At 39.4% G+C, this 23,357-nt stretch overlaps 1 protein-coding gene across 2 annotated transcripts in view; it reads right to left on the minus strand.

The window, feature by feature from the left end:
- Positions 1-1,187: 1,187 nt before the first annotated feature.
- Positions 1,188-23,357, minus strand: part of LOC121381119 (heat shock protein 67B1-like) — a 32,840-nt gene continuing 10,670 nt past the window's right edge. Inside the window, exons 1-2 of one of the 2 annotated variants that reach the window (XM_041510240.1) lie at positions 4,000-4,122; positions 1,188-3,280 (exon numbers count right to left, since the gene is read on the minus strand). In XM_041510240.1, coding sequence (XP_041366174.1) covers positions 2,045-3,238 — 1,194 coding nt within the window. In that variant the 5' untranslated portion in view covers positions 3,239-3,280; positions 4,000-4,122 and the 3' untranslated portion in view covers positions 1,188-2,044. Of the gene's footprint in view, positions 3,281-3,999; positions 4,123-23,357 lie in introns of those variants that run through there. The other variant, XM_041510241.1, reaches the window with a different exon arrangement.

The raw sequence follows: 23,357 nt of genomic DNA on the forward strand, positions 1-23,357 counted from the left end.
GTGACGTCACACTCTACTATGGTTTTACGATTTCGTAGCGCTAAGATAGCTTGGAAAATATGAGCCCAGGGACCATATTTTCGAAGCTATCTTAGCGCTACGAAATCGTGAAACCATCGTAGGGTGTGACATCATCACTACAGCACACGCCATAGTGACGTCATAGCTTACGATAATTTTACGATTTCGTAGACTAAGACTGCTTCGAAAATATGGGCCCTGGGGCCCTATTTTCGAAGCCATCTTAGCGCTACGAAATCGTAAAATTGTCGTAGGTTGTGACGTCACTATGGCGTGTGCTGTAGTGACGTCATAGCTTACGATAATTTCACGATTTCGTAGGCTAAGATAGCTTCGAAAATATGGGCCCTGGACTCGCGCTTATAAAACTTTTAGAGTCTATACTCAAATCTCTAATGACGTCACATGCATACAGTTTTTATGGCGATGCCATAACAGGGTTTCTGCCAGAGTAAAACGGGTATGGCGCCATACCCAAATATTTTGGCAATTTGTGTATTATTTTCATAGCTCTAACCTTAACCCATTTTCTTTCTGGGAGAGCCATACCCCATGTTGACTGGTTGCATTCAATTCCATGGCGCCATACCCAATAAACTTTCAAACTTTAATAGTCCCAGATTATTATAGAATCTCGAGTCTACACTCTAAGGCCAAAAGAATGAAAGATTTGCGTCCGAACAATTTTAAAAACACATGAGGCTTTTTTTCATTATTCATTATTTTTATTGATCTATTATTTCCATAGTAGATTAAAGTCCAAATGAGGTCTTTGACAAGTTTGAAGGTGGACGTGCGAGAGCCGAAGTTTTCCATTGGTCTATTAAATGTGCTGAGACAGAAGGACCAATCACATCGTTCCACACATCAAGAGTTAGGCAATTCTCGTAGATATTACCACTATTGACAATACTATTGACGATTTGAAACTTGAATTTGTGTGATGATCATTAAGTGCCTTTTTTGTGCAAATAATGAAACATTTTTTAAATAATGAAAATTTTCAGCGGTACCTTTCACGGCATGCGGGCGGTGGACGCAAATCTATAACTTTCATTCTCATGACCTAAACACTGTGTACCTAAGCACCAGGTTTGGCGATCACACGAAATGATGTTTTAGTTGGGTACAAAAATGAAAGAAAAAAAAAATTGGTACAAACAAAATGTGTTTAGCTACATATATTATAAATGTAAATATCAACAAGCACTTATGAAACAGCATATGTCTGTAGAACTGTTTTTTCATATCGGACGACTTGGTCCGATTTGACAATGTTCTCCTTTTTCAGAAAAATAATACCATACCTCAGTCCTGTTCCTGGAAAATTAAGTCCGATTTGATAGTTCAAATCTACCACCTTCCCACAATAAACAATAAACAGAGCAATTTTGCATTTGACTCAGCGATGTTAGTTAAGTCACAGACTGTCACACGGTGACCATCATAATTGTCATGATCATCACCATCATCATCATCATCATCATCAACTCATCAACTTCATCAGCTATGTAGTTCTCAACTTACACGTGTGCATAAAAAAAAGTGTACAAATCGCATTGCGTACAACTACTGTACAACAGTGTTGAATCGTTCTTTACTAGAACATGTCTATGTGTAACAGCAAACACAGACGACTAATGATTAGTAGGAACATTAGTTGACGTGGTATCATGGCAATACCAAACCAGTGGCAGTGCGCAATGAACCAAAAGCTGGGTGTGGGGAATCCTTGGTTCCATGAATGAAGTTTCTGTTAAAAAAATTGAAAATTCGTGTATAGGTAAACAAACAATTGTTGCGATATATCAATGGACATCTCAAAAGAATTAACTCGTACGCTTTCTCGCTCTTTTTTTTTTTCTTTTAGGTTTTACACTGAATGTACATGAACTGTGTGTGGTTTAAAAAAATATTTTTAAGGCAATTTGGAAAGTATTCCAATAAACAATGTCCAGGACATCTTTTTTTTTTTTTTTACAACAGTACGAGCATTATTACAAGCTCTGAAGCCAGTCCATTTTTATCTACCGGCCAAGCTCGATCCACTACCGTCGGTCGTGTTCAAGAACGGAGCTTCCACAACGAGCTTGCCACCGTCGGTAAAGAACGCTTTGACCATCATGGGATTCACGTTGTTTGGAATTATGAACTCTCGGCTGATTTCCTTCGTGGACTTGCGGTTCCCGGTAACGATCTCCCGGCGAGCGTTAATGTTGAGCTTGTTGTCCTGAGTCTTCACCGTCAGCTCCTCCGGACAGAAATCCTCGATGTCGATTTCAATCTTGAACATTTTGTCATTGAGAATAGTAACTGGCGACGCCGCCCCGGACGACGATGACGTGGTCTTGGTGCCGCTGTACGGAGGCGCGGGCTGAAATACGGACGAAGTGCTGGGTCCGCTAGTGAAGTGCGTGGCCGTGGATATGTGGTGAGAAGCCGCTGAAGAGGGAGGTGGAGGATAAGAAGAAGAAGAGGGAGGTGGAGGATAAGAAGAAGAAGAAGGAGGAGGAGGTGGGGAGTTGCTGAATGACACTGTGTTGGTCTTCGATCCAGGCAAGGTGTATTGCGACTCGGTTAAAGTCTGTTTTGACAAGGGCTGACCGGATGATAATATTGATGACTTTCCGGTCAAAGAATTCCCCTGGAAGGACGGACCGGAAATGATGGATGCTGTCGTGGCGGTTGGTTTTGAAGGAGGCGGCGACATTCCCTTGTCGTAATCCGGAACCGGAAATGGCGCCTCCACGGTCAGGATCCCGTCGTTATCAATCTTGCACTGTATCGCCATCGGGTCGATCTCTTTCGGGATATGCAGCTCGCGACTGTACTCCCGACTCACCGACTTGCCCCCGCACTTTTCTTCGTGCTTGGCCAGAACTGTGATCTTGTGGGCGTCCATTTTGACGTTCACCTCTTCGGGTTTGAACTCGTTGACATTGAACGAAGCTCTGAACACCGGATTGCCATGCTGGTCCTTCTCGATCACAGCTTTCCCGTCGGCTTGGCCCCCAGGAATGCTCATCTTGCTCGGGATAGTTCCAAACGTTTTGTCTTTGTCCGTCCTCATCTGAAAGAAGTCTTTACTCATGTTGTCGATCTCGCTCTGCCACTCTCTTCGCCTTCTCTCCATATCTTGTTCCATACGAGTCCAGATGTCGTCTTGCTTATCCTCGAACCCAAACTGGTCCTTGTTGATGGGGATTCTCGTAGCCATTGTTATCTACGTCACTTCCGGTCTTCTTCGCTATATCTAGCTCTGAAAGGAGAAATGGGATAATTGGTACTTGGTATTATTACAACATCAACAACGAGCAGCAGCATAAAACTAAAGATACATTCATGTAGAGAGGTAGGCTGGAAAAGGAACAACGCAAACCCCCTCACCCCAAAGAAAACAACACACCAGCCAACAATCACTAAAGAGATACACAGATACATGGGTCTACACTTCCGAGAGCATTCTCCAACTTGATCCATTTTTCGTTAAAACTTATTACGTGATTGCTATGCTAAATTTTTACTTTTTTTCAAATATTCATTAAAATGACAAATAATTTTTCAAAAGTAATAACCCGAAATGATAGGATCCTTTCGGACCTGAACGATTCGGTCAAGAAATATTCATCAGTGGATGGATGGCAATAAGTGTGATGCACATGCTTAACGTGTAATCTCCGATTTCCGATTTAGTTTCCGACAATCTTCGCCGTGTTCCGCCTGAATATATTACTATCACTAGTATCAGGTTTGTAAGGCTTAATATACGTATTTGATGATGCAGATGTCTGTTCATGTAATTAATGTATATTTATGTTATTGTTACTGTTGATAAATGTATATGATGTTGTTTTTGCTCTGCCCATATGCAAATAAAGTATCCTTATTCACCCCCCCCCCCCCTCCTCCCCCAACAAAACAACAAACAAACCAACAGCAACACCAAAAATAACATGCATGTCAGTCCTATAGCCTTACCAAAGTTGATATCCTTTTGAATTGCCATATTTGTTAAGGAAACGAATTCCTGTTGTTTAGTACTGAAATGCCTGTCGGCGGTAGGCGTTATTGCAATTAAAATGACGTCATGTACTATAATTAGTTTCTTGGCATCAATCATCGTCAGTGTGACGTCATGCTTTGTTATTTAGTAATCACAAGCAGATTTTCCTAATTAAAGTGATTTATTTAAGTGAATTTTGGTCTGGGCTGGTGGAAATTATTAGATGTATTTTTGAAATTCAAGATAAAACCAAAGAACTTTTGCATTACCCAAATTACTATCGTTAATTCATTTGAGCGCCGTTTCGCGATAACAGAGCAACTAAAGAATAATTCTCACTAAGGGATTTGTAAAAACAATTTCCCAATACAGTTCACATCCAGGTGAAAGTTCGTTCATCACGTTCTACGATAGGTTCTAGGTTCTTGACACGTGTTGAGGTTTACATAATCATTTCTAGTAATTCGGGAAGAATTAAAGCGATTTAAAGTTACATTATCTGGTTACCATATTATAACATCATGTACAAATATGAAATACCAATCTAATTAAAATTAGCTCCACTATTACATGTGGATGTAACACCAGCCAGTTGGAGCTCATGTCCACCAATCAAAACCTTACTTGCAGAATCCTGCCAGAGATTTAAAAATAATTTGAAAACATTCCGAATTATCCTGAGGATATACGACATGTTTCGTGTGAATTACGAATGCCTTAAAACATAATTTGTAATGTAAAACTGAAGACTGATTTAGTTTGGGTTTTTTTATAAATAAATAATTTTTAATGTAAAATTGAAGACTGATAACCCACCCCGTACGTATTGGTATGGTTCGCTGTACTGCGGCCACTAAAATAGACTCGCCGGATATTTTTAGAATTTGTATGCTCCCAAAATAACGTTATAAAAGGCGCAGTGTGATTGGTCAATATTTAAATTATTATTTACAGACGAAATGTTACCTGGACATTGGGGACTACGTAGTGTTGTTAGCAATCCGATTAAAATTAGTTCTACTGGTCTAAATAAGGCATTCGTAATTCACACGAAATATATCGTATACCCTCAGGATAATTCGGAATGTTTTCAAATTATTTTTAAATCACTGGCAGGATTCTGCAAGTAAGGTTTTGATTGGTGGACATGAACTCAATTGGCTGGTGTTAGATCCACATGTAATAGTGGAGCTAATTTTAATTAGATTGGTGAAATACAAGCTCAAATGCACTTTTAAAAAAGTCGTGTGTGTTCGCTATGAACGGATATCGTCAAACGTATACGCTTGATTCGTCGCCTGTGCCGCCATAGCTCGGCAAAGCACAAACGACAGCCTGTTGTCAGTTTCAGTTAACACGTGCGTTTGCCGATTTCAAATTGTAGGGTTCGTCTCAAAAAATTAAGAGAGAAATCTTGCGCTATAGTTAAAACCGGTTTGATCTTGACAACGTATTATCGACAGTCGTACCTTCCTATTTCAGAATTGATATTTTATAAAGTGTTAGTAGGACTTTCAAAGTTTAGTTTATATACTAGTAACACATTAATCATGTATATATTTTTAAAATAAAATATACTAAAGTAGACAATGAACGTTTTCACTTCTTAATTTTACGTGTTAAAATCGACAAATTCAAATAAATATTATTTCGTTTGGAAAGAGTAAAGTTGGGGGGGGGGGGGGGGTTAACGACATCAAAGATAAAGCATATTGATTTAATAATCATCCGACCCATACAACCGTAAATAAAATGTGATGAGTGCGTCGTTAAATAAAACATATCCTATCCTTCCTTCCATCTGCTGTTGGATGTCTAACATTTGGTAATTTTGACATATAATCTTAGAGAGGAATCGGGTGCATGTGCAGGGGGAGGGGGTATTGGAGGTCGAAACCCTTACTTGCCCAAGCTTAAAAAATTTTGAAATGTATTTTTTGGGGGAGCATGGCCCCATATAAACTTCGCTTAACATAAACTATAACCCCAACCCCGCTGAAATCCTTGCACATGCGCCTTAGAATCCCGCTACAGTTGTTTTTAGCAAGGGCTTGTTTATATGAACCATCCCACATACAGGATATCACATACCATGGTCTTTTTGTATACCCGCCGATGGGGATCGATCCTAGTCTGACCGCGCATTTCCAAAAAACACCTAAGTCTAAGTAATGAATAAAAATAGCATATAGTCTTGAAAAATGTTACGTAAATCGAACACAGTACCCTCTTCCTCTACCCCTAGAGTGTTACGTAATTAGTAACACCCCCTTACATGTAACGCGTATGCCAACAGCTGGCCACTGACAAAATTTCAAGGCAAATCCCCCACTCACCGACCCCTGGAAAGACGTTGTACCATATCTCTATGGATATAAATGTTTTGGAGATATGAGACGACCCCTCAATCAAGACAGTTAAAGTTGTTTAAAAATTGCGAAATCTCACGTGATCTCTTGGTGATGAATTCTATACTTGTGATAAGCCAATCAAAACCGAGATCGGTACGAGCCCGTCAAAAGTGTTCCACTTTCAAAATCATGGCTTTGTTTTTGACCTGGATAAGCCAGCGTAGTGAAACCAATGCGGAGTGCGGCGTCATAAATGCACCAAACTGACAAAGGTTTTGTGGGATACATTTTCGAATACAGTTTTTTTATGTGCATGGATTGTATTATTTAACAAAAACAACTAAAACCCCCACAAAAATCCACAAATAAAAAGCAAATTAAATAAAACAACCCACCCACCCCACCCTCCCAAAAACAACAAAACACACAAAAAACTACCACAACAACAAACACATACAAAAATACACGCATGCAAGCACGTACACACACACGCACCCGCGCGAAAATTAAAAACCGGAAGTCGAAAACTTTGCATACGCACCTCTTCCGCACACACCCCTACTTGACCCAGAAATACCTCTTGTACCACTTAGACATTTTAGTTATGATCAATAGTAATCAATTCCAACGTACACACTTTAATAGTTAATTCTATAGGTGCTATTGATAAATTAATCCAACTTTTCTAAAGACCTACGTTGTCTGCACTCTCCACACACATAAAATAGCCAGAAAATCCTGTTTATCGGATAAATGCAGCGAACTCATTTTTGGTTAGCTTGACCTTTGGTAGATATAACTGGTTATGGACCACAGCACTATGGTATATTTAGCGCCCCGTGGAGGAAACACGGTTATAGTTTGTTTTGTTTAACGACACCACCAGATCACATTGATTTGTTTATCATCGGCTATTGGATGTCAAACATTTGGTAAATTTGAGATAGTCTTAGAGACGAAACCCGCTACATTTTCCCATCAGTAGCAAAGGATCTTTTATATGCATCATTCCACAGACAGGATAGCACATACCACGACCTTTGATATACCAGTCGTGATGAACTGACTGGAACGAGAAATAGCTCAATGTGCCCACCGACGGGGATCGATCCCAGACCGACCGCGCATCAAGCGAGCGCTATATCACTGAGCTACGCCCCCCCCCCCCCCCCGCAGGAACAGTGTAAATAAAATATTATTTGATGATACGCACATGAGTAGCCTATGTTCATCATCATACCATCATAAGCATCATCATCTTCTTCCTTTTTGTTTGTTAGGGACTTAATAACACTGAAGGATGTTAAACAATGCACCAAGGTCTTATTAAAACATTATATTTCTTTTTCAAATCAACTACATAATGTACATCCAATGCAGACTAAAGTTAAAACAATGCTGCATAGTGTAATACTTTCCAGACATACACTTTAGTCCAGAACATGTTTGTTGTGGTATAAAATTCTTGACGAAAACCTTTCAGATATTCTCTGACGGTAAATCTCTTGCACCCAGTTATTTACAGAGTTGGTACTAAGCCAAAGAGGTTTTTTGTTTGTTTGCATTATCGTTTTATTTTGAGACCAGGTACACTCTCCTCCGTCTCGGAAATAAACCTAGAGGAACATAATTATACTAATACAATTGACGTGATACGTCTATTTCCATCCTTACACCAAAATTAAGACCATCTGTGATGCACTGTTAATGGGTCAGCACGCACCATCTTGGTTACCGTTGTCAGTAATCGAACAACTGACCTGAAATTCTGGAACTGGCAGATAGAAGTCAGATAGAAGTAACAGGTTAAGCCGACTAGATAACCTTGTTCATTAGCCACAACTAGTCAAAGGCTGTGGTATGTGCTTTCCTGTCTGTGGGGAAAGTGCATATAAAAGATCCCTTGCTGCATTCGGAAAAACGTAGCGGGTTTCTTCTGTTGATTCCGAGTCAAAATTACCAAATGTTTGACATTCAGTAGCTCATGATTAATTAATCAATGTGCTTTAGTGGTGTCGATAAACTGTATTTTTTGGGGTGGGTGGGTGGGGAATGTAGGGATGGGGGTGTTTGGGGAAGGAAGTTGTATCCATGATACAATAATAAACCACGTACTTGACGTGTAAATACATTTCCTTAATTCTTCGATGATTAGATCCATATGTTGACTCCTTGATAATGATCCGTTGCAAGTATATGTAAATATTACTATTTTAATCGTTCTAGCCATTGCTTCACGACTGGTGTTATCAAAGTCCGTGGTAAATAATATCCTGTCTGTGGGATGGTGCATATAAACGATTCCTTGCTACTAATATAAATGTTTTTAGCGTGTGTTTTTTTCTGAGACTATATGTCTAAATTACCAAATGGGTGACATCCAGTAGACGATAATTAATAAATCAATGTCCTCTAGTAGTGTCGTTAAACAAAAACAAACTTTTACTAATTTTAATTACTGTACAGCTACAATTTACCGTGTTTCAACCAATTAGCAACCATTGATTAACCATATACGTTTTAGCCAGTGCACCACGACTGGTATATCAAAGACAGTGGTATGTGCTATCCTGTCTGTGGTATGGTGCATATATATATAATATATATATAAGATCCCTCGCCACTAATAGAAAAATGTACCGGGTTTCATCTCTAAGACGATTTCAAAATTATCAAATGTTTGACATCCAATAGCCGATGATTAATAAGTTAATATGCTCTAGTGATGTCTTTAAACAACAACAACAATAATTTACATCTTTTTAGTAAACCAACGTATTTTAAATTTCCCGTTCAGTGGGAACCGGAATGCACATCTCACCTCACTAATTGGATCCTTTTGAAAACATCGATATTTTACACAAAATGAGGAATTTGTACACGGCAGCTGTATAATCCACTAGTTTCTAGTACATTCTTCTGTATTTGGAAGGCTACAAGGTAACACACATCTTCAAACAGACCACATCTATGTAAATGTCAGGCACGATAATAGCTTCCCAGCTGACTCCCAGTTATACTTGCTATTCAGGTGCGTGCTGTCAGCCCTACTAAACACTATGCACGCCGTGAACTTTAACCCTCAAGCAAACACATGAAATATGTTACGTTCATGCCCTAGATACCAAACAATTAAATAATTAGGCTCTTTAAAAAAAAAAAAAAAAACCAGAATGAAAAAAGAATGAAAGAAAGAAATGAAGAAAAGAATGTGAGAGAGAGAGAGAGAGAGAGAGAGAGAGAGAGAGAGAGAGAGAGAGAGAGAGAGAGAGAGAGAGAGAGAGAGAGAGAGAACATCCTCGAACAATTTCAATATACCAAAAATAAAACAGTGAAACCTTGATGTATTTTTTCATTGTCTTGTTCTAGAAATGTGGACAAGACGTCCTTATCCACCTACCAATGAGCACGTGCGTGCTTGTGTTATGTTTTGGTGTAAAATTTAAAACGAACGCTTGGTTGTAACTCGTACGACATATATGGCATTAAAAAAGGAAAATATACATTTTATTGATATCGGATTATTTCATTTCATGTTAGACATCCATTAATTCATTCATTCTTTGAAAGGGCGGGACGTAGCACAGTGGTAAAGCGCTCGCTTGATGTGCAGTCGGTCTAGGATCAATCCCCGCCGGTGGGCCCATTTTGCTATTTCTCGTTTCAGCCAGTGCAACACGACTCAGTCACTGGTATACCAAAGGCCGTGGTATGTGCTATTCTGTCTGTGGGATGGTGCATATAAACTATCCCTTGCTACCAATGAAGCGGGTTTTCTCTCTAAGACTATATGTCAGAATTACCAAATGGCACGCATCCAACAGCCAATGATTAATATATCAGTGCGCTCTTGTGGTGTCGTTAAACAAAACAAATTAACTTTCATTCATTGATACTAAATAGGTCACTTCTACTACCCATCGCACGTCAGGCGAGCGCGCTTTGTCGCCGAGCTGCATCACAGGTAGGGACGGGATGTAGCTCAGTGGTACATCGCTCGCCTGATCTAGGATCGATTCCCGTCGGTGGGCCCATTGGGCTATTTCTCGTTCCAGCCAGTGCTCCACAACTGGTGTAACAAAGGCCGTGGTATGTACTATCCTGTCTGTGCGTTGGTGCATATAAAAGATCCCTTGCTGCTAATCGAAGAGTAGCCCATGAAGTGGCGACAGCGGGTTTCCTCTCTTAATATCTGTGTGTGGTCCTTAACCATATGTCCGACGCCATATAGCCGTAAATAAAATGTGTTGAGTGCGTCGTTAAATAAAACATGTCCTTCCTCCCTTCTTGACACAGGTATTTCCATCACATAAGCAGTCGCGTGGTCAGGAAAGTAAGCGCTCGCGAACAATTTACCTACTATCCCCGTCTTTTATCATATTACACTCATTTAACGTTAGGAGCAAAATTCAATCTAGCGTGGGAACGCGAATACTCTTGTTCTCATGAACATGCTTCAGGTATCAAACAAACACAGGTTTTACTGGTTGCGAAACATGTAGTTACTAGGGGCAACCACACAGACACATTAAGAAAACTTAATGTCACACACGATACGGAAGAAAGCCCTTTTCAACTTGGTCAAGCCAGACCGGTCTAATGGTTGCCAACAAAAAGACACCACATTAATTGTTCGCTTTTAAACAAACCCTACATACTTTATCACTCCAATTTGTTTTTTCGTTTCAGTGTTGTAGTGTTTAAGTCCTCGGAATTAATGCTGGTAGTTACTGGGTTCGCATTCCGGTACCGACTCTATCACAGTGTGGGGCGAGACGTAGCTCAGTGGTACAGCGCTCGCTCGATGCGCGGTCGGTATGGGATCGATCCCCGTCGGTGGGCCCATTGGGCTATTTCTCGTTCCAGTCAGTGCACCACGACTGGTATATTAAAGGCCGTGGTATGTACTACCCTGTCTGTGGGATGGTGCATATAAAAGATCCCTTACTGTTAACCGAAAAGAGTAGGCCATAAAGTGGCGACAGGGGTTTTACTCTCTCAACATCTGTGTGGTCCTTAACTATATGTCTGACGCCATATAACCGTAAATATAATGTGTTGAGTGCGTCGTTAAATAAAACATTTCTTTCTTTTTCTATCACAGAGTGAGTTTTAATGACTCATTTGGTAGGTGTATGGTCACTACACCGACTTCTCTCTCACTAACCACTAACAACTAATCACTAACTCCCTCTCCTAGACATATAGTCAAGATAGTTAGGCTGGAAGAGGGGGCAAGATCACACGTGCGTGAACATTAATTTGATACAAGCACAAACAATTTAACATATGTTAAAGTCAAATGGTAATGTTCATTTTATTGATGGGCAATTCTCGCCAATAAAATAGCAAAGGATATTTTAAATATACTTTGCCATAGACAACGGCGTTTGATATACCAGTCGTAGAGCTGTGGTTGGGCCGGGAAACAACCCGAGTCTACTAAAGGCTATTTGATGAAAACAGTTTATTATTGTTATTAACCAATACCGGCCTCGGTGGTGTAGCGGTTAAGCCACCGGGGTCGAAGCTGGCAGGTACTGGGTTCGAATCCCGGTACCTGGCTCATACCTAGATCGAGTTTAAACGACTCATTAGTTCATGACTTCTCTCTTACTAAACACTTGCAATCAACTACTAACCCACTGTCCTGGGCAGACAGTCCAGATGGCCGAGTGGTGTGCCCAGGACAGCATGCTTGAACCTTAACTGAATATAAGCTCGAAAATAACCACAAGTGAAATGAAATATTAACCACTTGGTTATTCTATTAGGCCAATTGCAGAGGGAATTGCTAGTTTAAATGCTCATTGCCTACACGCGATTTCAAATCGTTGCTGTCATACATTCTGAGATTCACAAAATTGAGTGATCTGTTATCAGTGGAGAGTTTACTGTCGGAGGGGGGAAAAAAAGGTTATTTCTGAAAATTTATATTTTTATAAAATAAAATGGGATTGACCTGCAGTTTGTTATCTTTGCCCTTGTTCATTTCAATTAACTCAGCGGCTTAGGCTCATCTCCAACGATGGAAAGCTGTCACTGTGGCAACGTCAGCTATGTGGGCTGTCTGTCTAACATTTAGGTTAATATCCAATTACGTGTATGGCTACTATTAACTCAGTTGTTAGTAAGGCCGAATTCAAAGCTATGTGGGCTGTCAGTCTAGACCGGAAAATAATATACAGTTACTTCTGGGCTGTCTGTCTAGAATGGAGGTTAAAACACAGTTACTTGTATCACTACTTACTCAGTGGCTAGTAAGGCAGAATTCAAAGCTAAGTGAGCTGTCTGTCTACAACGGAAGATAATATACAGTTACTCGTTAAATTATTTACATAATAGTAGTTATTAAGGCCGAATTCAAAGTAGGAGTAGTGACCTTAAAGGGACAGTCCTGTGTTTTCAACCATTGTAAAATGTTTGCGACCAATTAAATAGTGCCTTTTCGATGACATAACATACAAATTAAATACATTTTCTTATTTAGAATATCAGTGTCTGTATTTACAAGGTGTTTGTTGTTGTCCTAATGCTTGTAGTAGCCCAAACCAGATTTTAACTCCCAATAATTTCGTACGTACGAAAAAACAAATATCACGAATTCAAGTAAAAACTGAGTGCTACAAACATTGGTATACAACCGCAAACGCATTCAATATAAAAACACTGATATTCTAAATAAGAAAATGTATTTAATTTGTATGTTACGTCATCGAAAAGGCTCTATTTAATTGGTCGCAAAAATTTTACAATGGTTGTAAACTCAGGACTGTCCCTTTAAAAACTTCACTCGTGGTTATTCATTCGCTCCGGTTTGGATTAGACACTGACAGACAGTATTTACCTTGCCATCTGTTTCCCTATTAAGAGTAATGATCGTAGTTTTCAAGAGTTCGTATCTTTCTATTTTGTGACCAAAACGCACAGGATTTGCCAAAATTAATAACGTATTCAAGATGCAAGACGTTTTATATTTATATATAACTTAATACAAAGAGACAATACCTTTAATTTACTTCCGGCACAACCATGATAAATTGTTTGTATTAATTGTAAAAGTTTGTTTTGTTTATCTACATTGATGTATTAATGACTTACTACTGGATGTCAAACATTTGGTAATGTTGACGTATAGCCCTAGAGAGGAAACCCATTACATTTTCCCATTAATAACAATTATACGCACCACGCCACTGAGAGGATGGCACATACCATGACCTATGATATACCAGTCGTGGTGCACTGGCTGAAACGAGAAATAGCCCAATGGGCCCACCGACGAGAATCGATCCCAGACTGACCGCGCATCAAGCGAGCGTATTAATTGTAATGCACCCTGATAGCCCTGTAATTTTCTAGAATTTATAAATTATTGATAAACAATGAGAAATTCTAGTTCTATAAGAGAAACAGTTATCAACTTCCAACAACACTGAACATTTTTCAAAGCCATTTGTTTCGTTAGGTTTTGTTTGTCCTAATAACTGTACACGCGTTACAGGTCACAATGCTGAACAGTTATGTTAATAGCTGTGTCAATGTCGACTGAAAAACCAGGAATTTAAGAACTTGTAATAGATGTGAAGAACTGTCAACATGGTTTTGACTCCCGACTGGTCTGGAATACTGCATTTACATTATACAGGACGCTTTATAATGTATCACTGGCCGGTATATAAATGTCAGGAAGCATTTTCTCGGATAACACTAATGTACGGAATAATTAAAACATAAATAAAACAACAACAAAAACAACCAAATTAATTAAATAATAATATTAAATTAAAAAAAACCAACCCAAAACAACAAACAAACACAACTAAAACGAAAAAAAAAAACCCATACAAAATAACCACGCCAAGACCCCACCACCACAATGAAAGGAAATACTAAAGAATGCCACTAATATGTACGGATATGTTACATGTGAAATAGAGAAAAATACACCAGTGGCCGTTAGATACCATTTATCTCACAACGAGTTGTTTTAAAATGTATCTAACGAGCGAAAGCGAGTTTGATACGTTTTTGAACAACGAGTTGTTAGATAAATGGTAAATAACGGACACGAATGTATTATTCTATTTCTTACATATCCTCAAAAACAGGTTTTAATCAAATCTTAACATCTTTTTCGACTAAAAGTTATTTACATCCGTTGCACTTGTAGCTGACACACTTGTAGCGTCACAGACACATGATTGCCAGGTTAACTATACGTCACAGTGTAATTGATTTCCACCGTGCTGCTTTTTTATTGGACATATGGTATTGGTGACCTGGTCTTCACCTAGGAGCAGCCAGTCGTATGTCTTGAAACTGTTAAAACACGTACGTGTGTAAACAACTATGTGTTATCAAAAATAATGCATGAAGAATATGGTATAGCATTAATATTTTTTTTTTAAATACATTCGCTAGCGATCCCTCCTCCACCCAAGCGATATCCAGTTTCTTCCTCTCATATCTGTTAATTACATAAATGGATAGCTAATTTGGCTGTACAGCAAAAAAGAAAAAAAAAGAAGAAGAAAACCCCCAGAATTCCCCCCCCCCCCCCCCCCAAACCCCCCACCCCCCAAAAAAACACACACACACACACACAAAAACCCCAACAACAACAACAAACAAACAAAACAAAACCCATTAATACACACATGTGTAATACATCATCCAAAGTTATACTTAAAGTATCTCTACATACACTGTGTATTAATTCATTTTCGTTGTCACACACTCATAGGAATAGCATACCTGAACTAAGCCAGTGTCGTCCGTCCATACAAGCAGTGACTGTGTTATACGGTTACTTTCGTAATTAACATGACATTGAAAGGGCAAAAGGTGAAAGTATTCATTTCACAGAAGCTCACACAGAAGCTATAAATAGCCTGGCACCCACTGTGCTAACGCGTCGGATACTTAACTCATCAAATCGACATCGGCAGTAAAGAATTAAATAGATATATCTTACACACATGACGAAAAGTTCAACACATGTTTGAACATTAACGTTTTTAAAGGGGGAATGTATTATTTTAAAATGTAAAGTATTTCCGTTTAATATTAAAGCATTTTACATAGTTGAATATCGAATCACGTGGCAAAAGGTACCCACACCAATACATTTAAAAACTGCCCTGGTTTTATTAAAATGAATGAATGCTTGATAAGGGTAGGAATGCAAAACAAACAACACATGCAAAACTATTTGTCTCAGTATGACCAACAGAACACCAAGAATAAAAGAAACACCCCCCAAAAAGAGTCAAATAAATAGTGTTAAAATGCACGTGGAAATAATTTCACTTCGCGTGTATATAATGCAGAAGTAAATGAAGAAAAAACAGTTCCACCAGTCCTGACCAATGTTACCGTGTAGTTGTTTATAATAGTCTGGTTTAGGATATAGGTCTTCTGTAAAGTATAATATAAAACAGTGTTGCATCTTTAAAAAAAATTCTTTGATGTTTAACGTATGTATTATTCGAATAACCTATTGGTTTGAAGTTGCGTTCTATTTTTATTACTAAATAATAGCAAATGTGCACTTGGTTTGCTACCACTTACATAAAAGCAAAATGAGGTGGTGATTTGGCTCAAGGGTGAATAACTTTAAAAAGGTTAACCTATATTGATTAAGGGTGGATTAAAAGCCTATATTGAATTTTTGGCATGACCTGTAGTCACCAAACAAATATGCTTCCTAAGATAGCAATCACATAGCCGTTTCGACATTGTCCCATTTTTTATACTTTGGTGATAGAGAATTTGTATGGAAATGCAAAAATGAAAAGTGGTATGTAACCTGAATCAGACATTAATCTGTTTGTTGAATCGTGTTATTGATGAACAATGAGTCCAAACGACTGTCCAACATTTCTCAGAAAATCCTTCAAACTGAGTGTAACGTTAAAACATGGTAAGAGCATTCACACAGCATACCGTACACAATGAGTTTAATACCATTTAATCTACTTTAATCTGTTAGGACTTCTGCCTGCTTCGTTCAGTATTCCACAACCCGATCGGCAAATACTTTGTGTGTTGTGCCCTAAATATTCGCAGCTCTTTGGCAAATCAGCAGATCAACAGTGTTTATTCATTTTTTATTTCAATTTGTTTTATGCTTATATTCAAGTATGGTTCATGCACGCTGTCCGAGGTGTCCGTGTCACCTATCCAGTTAAAAGTTAATGATTAATTGTTTTGGGAGGAAGGACATGAGAGAGAGAGAGAGAGAGAGAGAGAGAGAGAGAGAGAGAGAGAGAGAGAGAGAGAGAGAGAGAGAGAGAGAGGGGAGGGAGAGGAGGGGGGGGGAGGGGGTAGAGAGAGAGAGAGAGAGAGAGAGAGAGAGAGAGAGAGAGAGAGAGAGAGAGAGAGAGAGAGAGAGAGATACAGACAGACAGACAGAGTGGATATAAGTGAGTGAGTGAGTGAGTGTCAGTCTCTGTTAAATAATGATCATATCATAACACACACAGAGGTGAACCGATAATTGTAGATCTAGGAAGGAAGGAAGGAAGGAAATGTTTTATTTAACGACGCACTCTACACATTTTGTTTACGGTTATATGGCGTCAGACATATGGTTAAGGACCACAGATATAGAGAGGAAACCTGCTGTCGCCACTTCATGGGCTACTCTTTTCGATTAGCAGCAATGGATATTTTATATGCACCATCCCAGACAGGATAGTACATACCACGGCCTTTGCTACACCAGTTGTGGAGCACTGGCTGGAATGAGAAATAGCCAATGGGTCCACCGACGGGGATCGATCCCAGACGGACCGCGCATCAAGCGAACGCTTTACCACTGGGCTACGTCCCCGCACCTTAGATCTAGGATGACGTGCAACTATAAAGATGAACACCTGCCAAGGTGTTAATTATTTATGAACCTTTCACGTCTAACAACACTATTTTGCGGTGGGGACGTGCGTTATTCACATTCAATACTCACTGCAATGCGTCAGTGTTGAAATACACAGATATTCAATATACCCTTCTCCCCAACAAATATACCATGAGATAATAAACAGCAGCTTCTTTTGTTCATAATTATTTAGTTGTTTTTCAGGATATTCATTATACCATTCTATCCAACAAACACATATCAAGATAAGTAAAACAGAAGCTGCTTTTGTTTACAATTATTTTGTTATTGATTTTCAGTAAACTGATCATAAATTACGCGTATGCTTGGATTTTTATTGGAATATTTGTAGTGTTCAGGAAGTAGTATATAACCTTAACACACACACACACACACACACACACACACACACACACACACACACACACACACCATCTGGACCCGACACTGAGAATCTCCTATTTGTTTTATCTAATATATACCTTCCGTTAAATAGTTGATTTACCTTTTACTGCAATCACAAGACACGTTATAGCCGTGCACGTAGTTATGTGCAATTTGTCGTGTTATGATCATCAAGTGTCGACTAGCAATGCTTTACTGTTGGCCAGGCTCCGTATTCATAAACATACTTAAGTGAATGTATGATACTTATCTGTGTACTTTAAGTATGTATTTAGGTATCATACATTGACTTAAGTACGTTTATGAATATGGAGCCAGATGTATAATGTTAATGGCTTTTCGTTTTGCTTGATTTGTGGAACTGCATGTCTGGAGTCCATATAGATAACAAGATCTTTTTACTTCCGGTCGCAACCACGGTGAGGGTGGAAACGGAATTCAAAGGAGAGTGAAAGTTACTGCCTAAACGATATTTACGGCATATTTGATCTGTGCGAAACCGTCACGCAGATGTGCTAGTGATAAGTTAACACTGTATTTTCAAATGGGTCGTTTATTACAAAATGGGTCTTAACACGTGCACTTTAGGCACGAAGGGACATGGGGCGATATGTGATTGTGTGTGTGTGTGTAGTGGAGGTTGGAGGTGGGGTGAGAGATGGGAGTATTTCACCATACACCCTTTCGCAACTTCTGAGGTACCTTAGGGCATGCTCATCATATACCGAGTTTTAAGGACCGACATACTGTTCTAGTATAAGACGTTGTACGAATAAGGGAAAACATCCAAGGACTCCCGAAAGACACTCAGGGGCCGTTTCACGACTAAAATGATGTCTGATGAAAAATATCCTAGTTTGACCTTGTACATACATTTTCATCTTCTTCTTTTTTTGTGAAAATCCTGTACAATTCAATTAAGGACTTGATGGCTGTAGGCACTGTTCATAGCGGGTGCCACCGATGGGGCAGGGTATGCTCATCTTTTGCGAACACCTGCTATCATCACTGGTTTACAGTTATTCATGAGTACATACCATCACAGCTGTATATATTCTACTGAGCAAGTCTGGGTTTCTAAGTTAAGTCTAGATCTTTGGAGTGGCAGTCCTTGAGCCCTTCAACAGACGGAGCAAGGGATGAAATGAGCACTTGACAGTCGATCATGGAAGCGACCACGACTTTACCTAACATCCTTTCAACTATGCCTTGTGCAGAGATACAATTTTGATATCGGAATACGGTTTTGTTGTGTCGTTACATGTTATATAGTCCAGTTTAGGAAATAGTTCCTCATTAAAAATAATATAAAAAAAGAAATGCCTTTTGAAATATTTCTTTGTATTGATGATTATATGCTTAAGCGAATTATCTTTTTCCCCCCGCATGCACCTTGTTAGGTAACCAAAGACAGTTGCATCCAGTTATATTATGATTATATAATTTATAATAGCAGTCTAATGATCTTAATCTCATGATCGTAATCTATCCCACTGATGTGTACGTTTTTCAGATATTTTCCATAATTTTGTACACGAAATCACAATTCTAAGTACACTACTAAATACGGATGACATACCTCTAAATACAAACTAATATATTTTACTAGTTAACGTGGAGTTGCTACCACACCTTTCAGATACACCCTGGGTTACATGCCTGGAAACTATAGGACATCGCTGTTAATATCTGATTTTATAATCTAATTTCGCACATCTTCCCCTACCCGCCCTGCTATGTGTCCCAAGATAAACTTGAAACAAGTTGCTAAATTGGATACAGTAGTGTACCTGTTGTTTCCAGAGAAAAGTCCAAACATCTAAGTGCATAGCTCTTTCTCTCTGCTGTAGCCGTCTGCTAAAGCTATCGCGCATGCCCTCGAAGGATTCGCATTTCGACTGTTTTCACGACTGAATACCTGCTAATTTACAGCGCAGCAGCCCATGTGTTCCAGTCTGTTAGTGTAGGAAATTAAACCACCTGTGGTGTCAAATTAAAGCCGCGTGAATACAGATTTGATTTCCAGCAATCATTTAAACACTACTGTTCATCTTTATATCTGTCTATCTATATGTGTGTGTATATATCTATATATATATATATATATATATATATATATATATATATATATATATATATATATATATATATATATATATATATATGTGTGTGTGTGTGTGTGTGTGTGTGTGTGTGTGTGTGTGTGTGCGCGTGTGCGTATATATATATCTATATATATATATCTATATATATCTATATATATACACCTCGTCATAAATATCGCACCACACATTTTAAAGTAAAATTAGAAAATATAAGTTTTGGTTTTTTAAACTACAAGTATATATTTAATATACTACAACATCTGTGAACATAATATCACAAACACACCCTGTTCCGAGCTGCACGTGCATGCTCAGTCGAGCATGATTGATCCGGGGGTCGGTTTGCTAACAATGCAGTATGCACATAGCCTCTTTTGGTGTATGTTATGTTGGCAGACACAGCTAAAATTTGATTTTAGGCATAAATTAAGCTTTATTTTGACCAAACAGTGAAATGCCCAAGCGTCCAGTGCCTCTGAACCAAAGATGGCGAATTATTGGTATGCACCAGACTGGTATGTCATGTCGTGCTATTGGAACACAATTGAACATTAATCACACTGTCATCAGCAGGCTAATACGTAAACATACTGCTTCCGGTGAAGTGAAGGATGCACCGAGGTCTGGACGTCCCAGAAAAACCAATGACAGGGAAGACCGTGCTCTCGTACGCCAAGCCAGACGAAGCCCAAAGTCTACTTGTACACAGCTGCGACATGGATGGCATCCATACAACAGAGTGTCCATCAGCACCATCAGACGACGCCTAAATTCTGCAGGATTGAGAGCAAGACGACCAATCAGACGACCAATCAGACGTCCACTCCTCACAAATCAGCACCGCCATGCCCGTTTTTTAGCCTGGTGCCAAGCACGTAATCGCTGGAACCTGAGGACATGGATAAGGATCCACTGGTCCGATGAAAGCAGATTTTTGCTGCATCATACAGACGGGAGGGCACGAGTTTGGAGGCAGAGAGGCACAGCATATGATCAGAGGAATATTCAAGCTGAGGTTCCATTTGGGTTTGGATCCGTCATGGTGTGGGGGTGTTGTTCCTATGATTGTAAACTTGACCTCATCACAGTTCCCGAAACACTGAATGGACAGATGTACCAGAACTTGATCCTGGACGGTGCTGTTGTGCCTCATTTTGATAACCATGCTCTCGCCACACGTCCAGTCTTCATGGACGATAATGCCAGACCACATTGTGCTCGAGCTGTTGTTCAGCATCTCCAACACAACGCCATTGAGACACTACCATGGCCTGCCAGAAGTCCAGACCTAAATCCTATGGAGCATTTGTGGGACATTTTGGGACGTAGGGTGAGAGCAAGGGATCCTCCAGTTCAGAACCTTCAGGAATTGACCCATGCATTGCATGATGAGTGGCAGCAGATCCCTCAACAGAGCATCAGACGTCTGGTGACAAGCATGAGAAGGCGTGTAGAACATGTTATCCAAGTGCGAGGCGGTTACACCAGATACTGAGTTAGCCAGTCATTGTGGACCTTACTAGTGTGTTTGACATTAATGAAATGTGAACTGTGTTGTGTGTCTGTTGTAACGACCCCGGCAGCCATACTTATTTCACCGTATTTTACGGTTATTTTAGTGAACTTTACTTTGCTACAATTAAACCCTCATTTAGTGCTCAAATTCGGTCTTGTGTTGTACATTTTCTGACTGAACGCTCACATGAGGCCATATAAACAGTTTAATGTGCTTTTCTAAGCACCATTTTTATGAGGCTGAAGATCCAGTTTTACTTAGTGAACAAAATTGGGTGGTGCGATATTTATGACGAGGTGTATATAAATAGATAGATAGATAGATATTGTATATGTTTCTATTATATATTGCATTTATTCCTACAGGGTGCAGGATTTAGCTCAGACAGTTGAGTACTCGCACGAGGTGCTTGCATCGCAGGATCGAACTACCTCTGTCAGCTGATTTGATTTTTTCTCTCGTTCCAACCAGTGCACCACAACTGGTCAAAGGTCGTGATATGTGCTTTCCTTTCTCTGGGAAAGTGCATATCAAAAATCCCTTGCTGCATTAGGAAAAATGTAGCGGGTTTCCTCTGGTGTCGTTAAGGAAAACACAGTTATTTCTACAGTTGATTTATTTGTAAAGTAACTGACGCTAGTTCCAGAGGTATATTTTCTCTGCTGTTTGACATAAAATGTATTTGGAGCTACTGCAAAACGTTAGTCTAGACTCTAATCCCAAACGCTTGTAATTTGTATGGTGTTGCCATGACGTTAATGTCTCAGACCCTATTCATTTCAACTTGTTTTCGTGCTTATATCCAATTAAGGTTCAAGCACGTTATCCTGGGCACACACCTCATCTATCTGAACTGTCTGTCCAGGACAGTGGGTTAGTTGTTAGTGGTTAGTCAAAGAGAAGAGGGTGTAGTGGTCTTACACCTACCCATTGAGTCGTTAAAACTCGCTCTGGGTGGGAGCCGGTACCGGGCTGCGAACATTGTGCCTACTAGCCTTATGTCCGATGGCTTAACTACGTCACCGCCGAGGCCGGTCAACACATTTGATTTGCCTTTCGACCTGTTACCTTACATTTTATATTTGCCGTGCCTATATCCAATTAAGGTTGAAGCACGCTATCTGGGCTGTCTGTCCATGACAGTGGGCTAGTTGTTAGTTGTAAGTGATTAGTGAGAGAGATGTCGGTGTAGTTGTCTTGCACCTACCCATTAAGTTGTTAAACCTCGCTCTGGGTGTGAGCCGGTACCGGGCTTCGAACCCAGTAACTACGTTTTTGGACAATGGTTATTACCAGTTATCTTTAGCATCAACAGGTGATGTCTACAAAATCATTCCAAACAAGTAGTAATACAGATGCAACGATATAACGATTCAAGTAATCAATATTTAATGTAATGCCAAATTACGTTATTCATAGTTCTTGCATGAACGATTCAGTAGTTTCTGCAGGCATGTATGCAGGGGCATGAGGTCAAAACCCCTGCCTTCTACAAAATTGTATTATTTTAAAATGTATTTTTAATGAAAGCATGGCCTGTCTCCTAAAAACTTCGCTCAACACAGTCTAGACCCCCCCCCCCCCCCCCCCCCCCCCCCCCGTCCAATTTCCTGCTCACGCGCCTGTTTTGTTGGTAACTTTTAAAGTAAATGTTTATATTAAACGCAAAATTGAAATTAATCATTCAATACTTGGAATGAAATTCTGCTGCAAGATCTTCCGTATGTAGATGGTTGCTATATCAAAAGGAACACATTAACATTACACAGATACTAAAATCACTTCAGTGCTAAAAGACGCGTCATAAATATCATCACAGAAGTTAAGATTGCGTAAACCGTTTTGAATATGTTTGGCCAACAAGTGTCATATAAAGACTGATAAGGCAAATCTGTGCAGAAAATAACTCCACAGCATTTGTTGTGAGTTACGATGTGCACGTTCTTACATTACATGCAGGTTACCTTACACCAAATCAATTCCTGCCGGTGATAAAGCTAACATGTTCTAATATAACTGATATATGCAATGGAAGGAAGGAAGGAAATGTTTTATTTAACGACGCACTCAACAA

The sequence above is a fragment of the Gigantopelta aegis genome, chromosome 9, assembly GCF_016097555.1.
Source record: "Gigantopelta aegis isolate Gae_Host chromosome 9, Gae_host_genome, whole genome shotgun sequence".
NCBI lineage: Eukaryota > Metazoa > Mollusca > Gastropoda > Neomphalida > Peltospiridae > Gigantopelta > Gigantopelta aegis.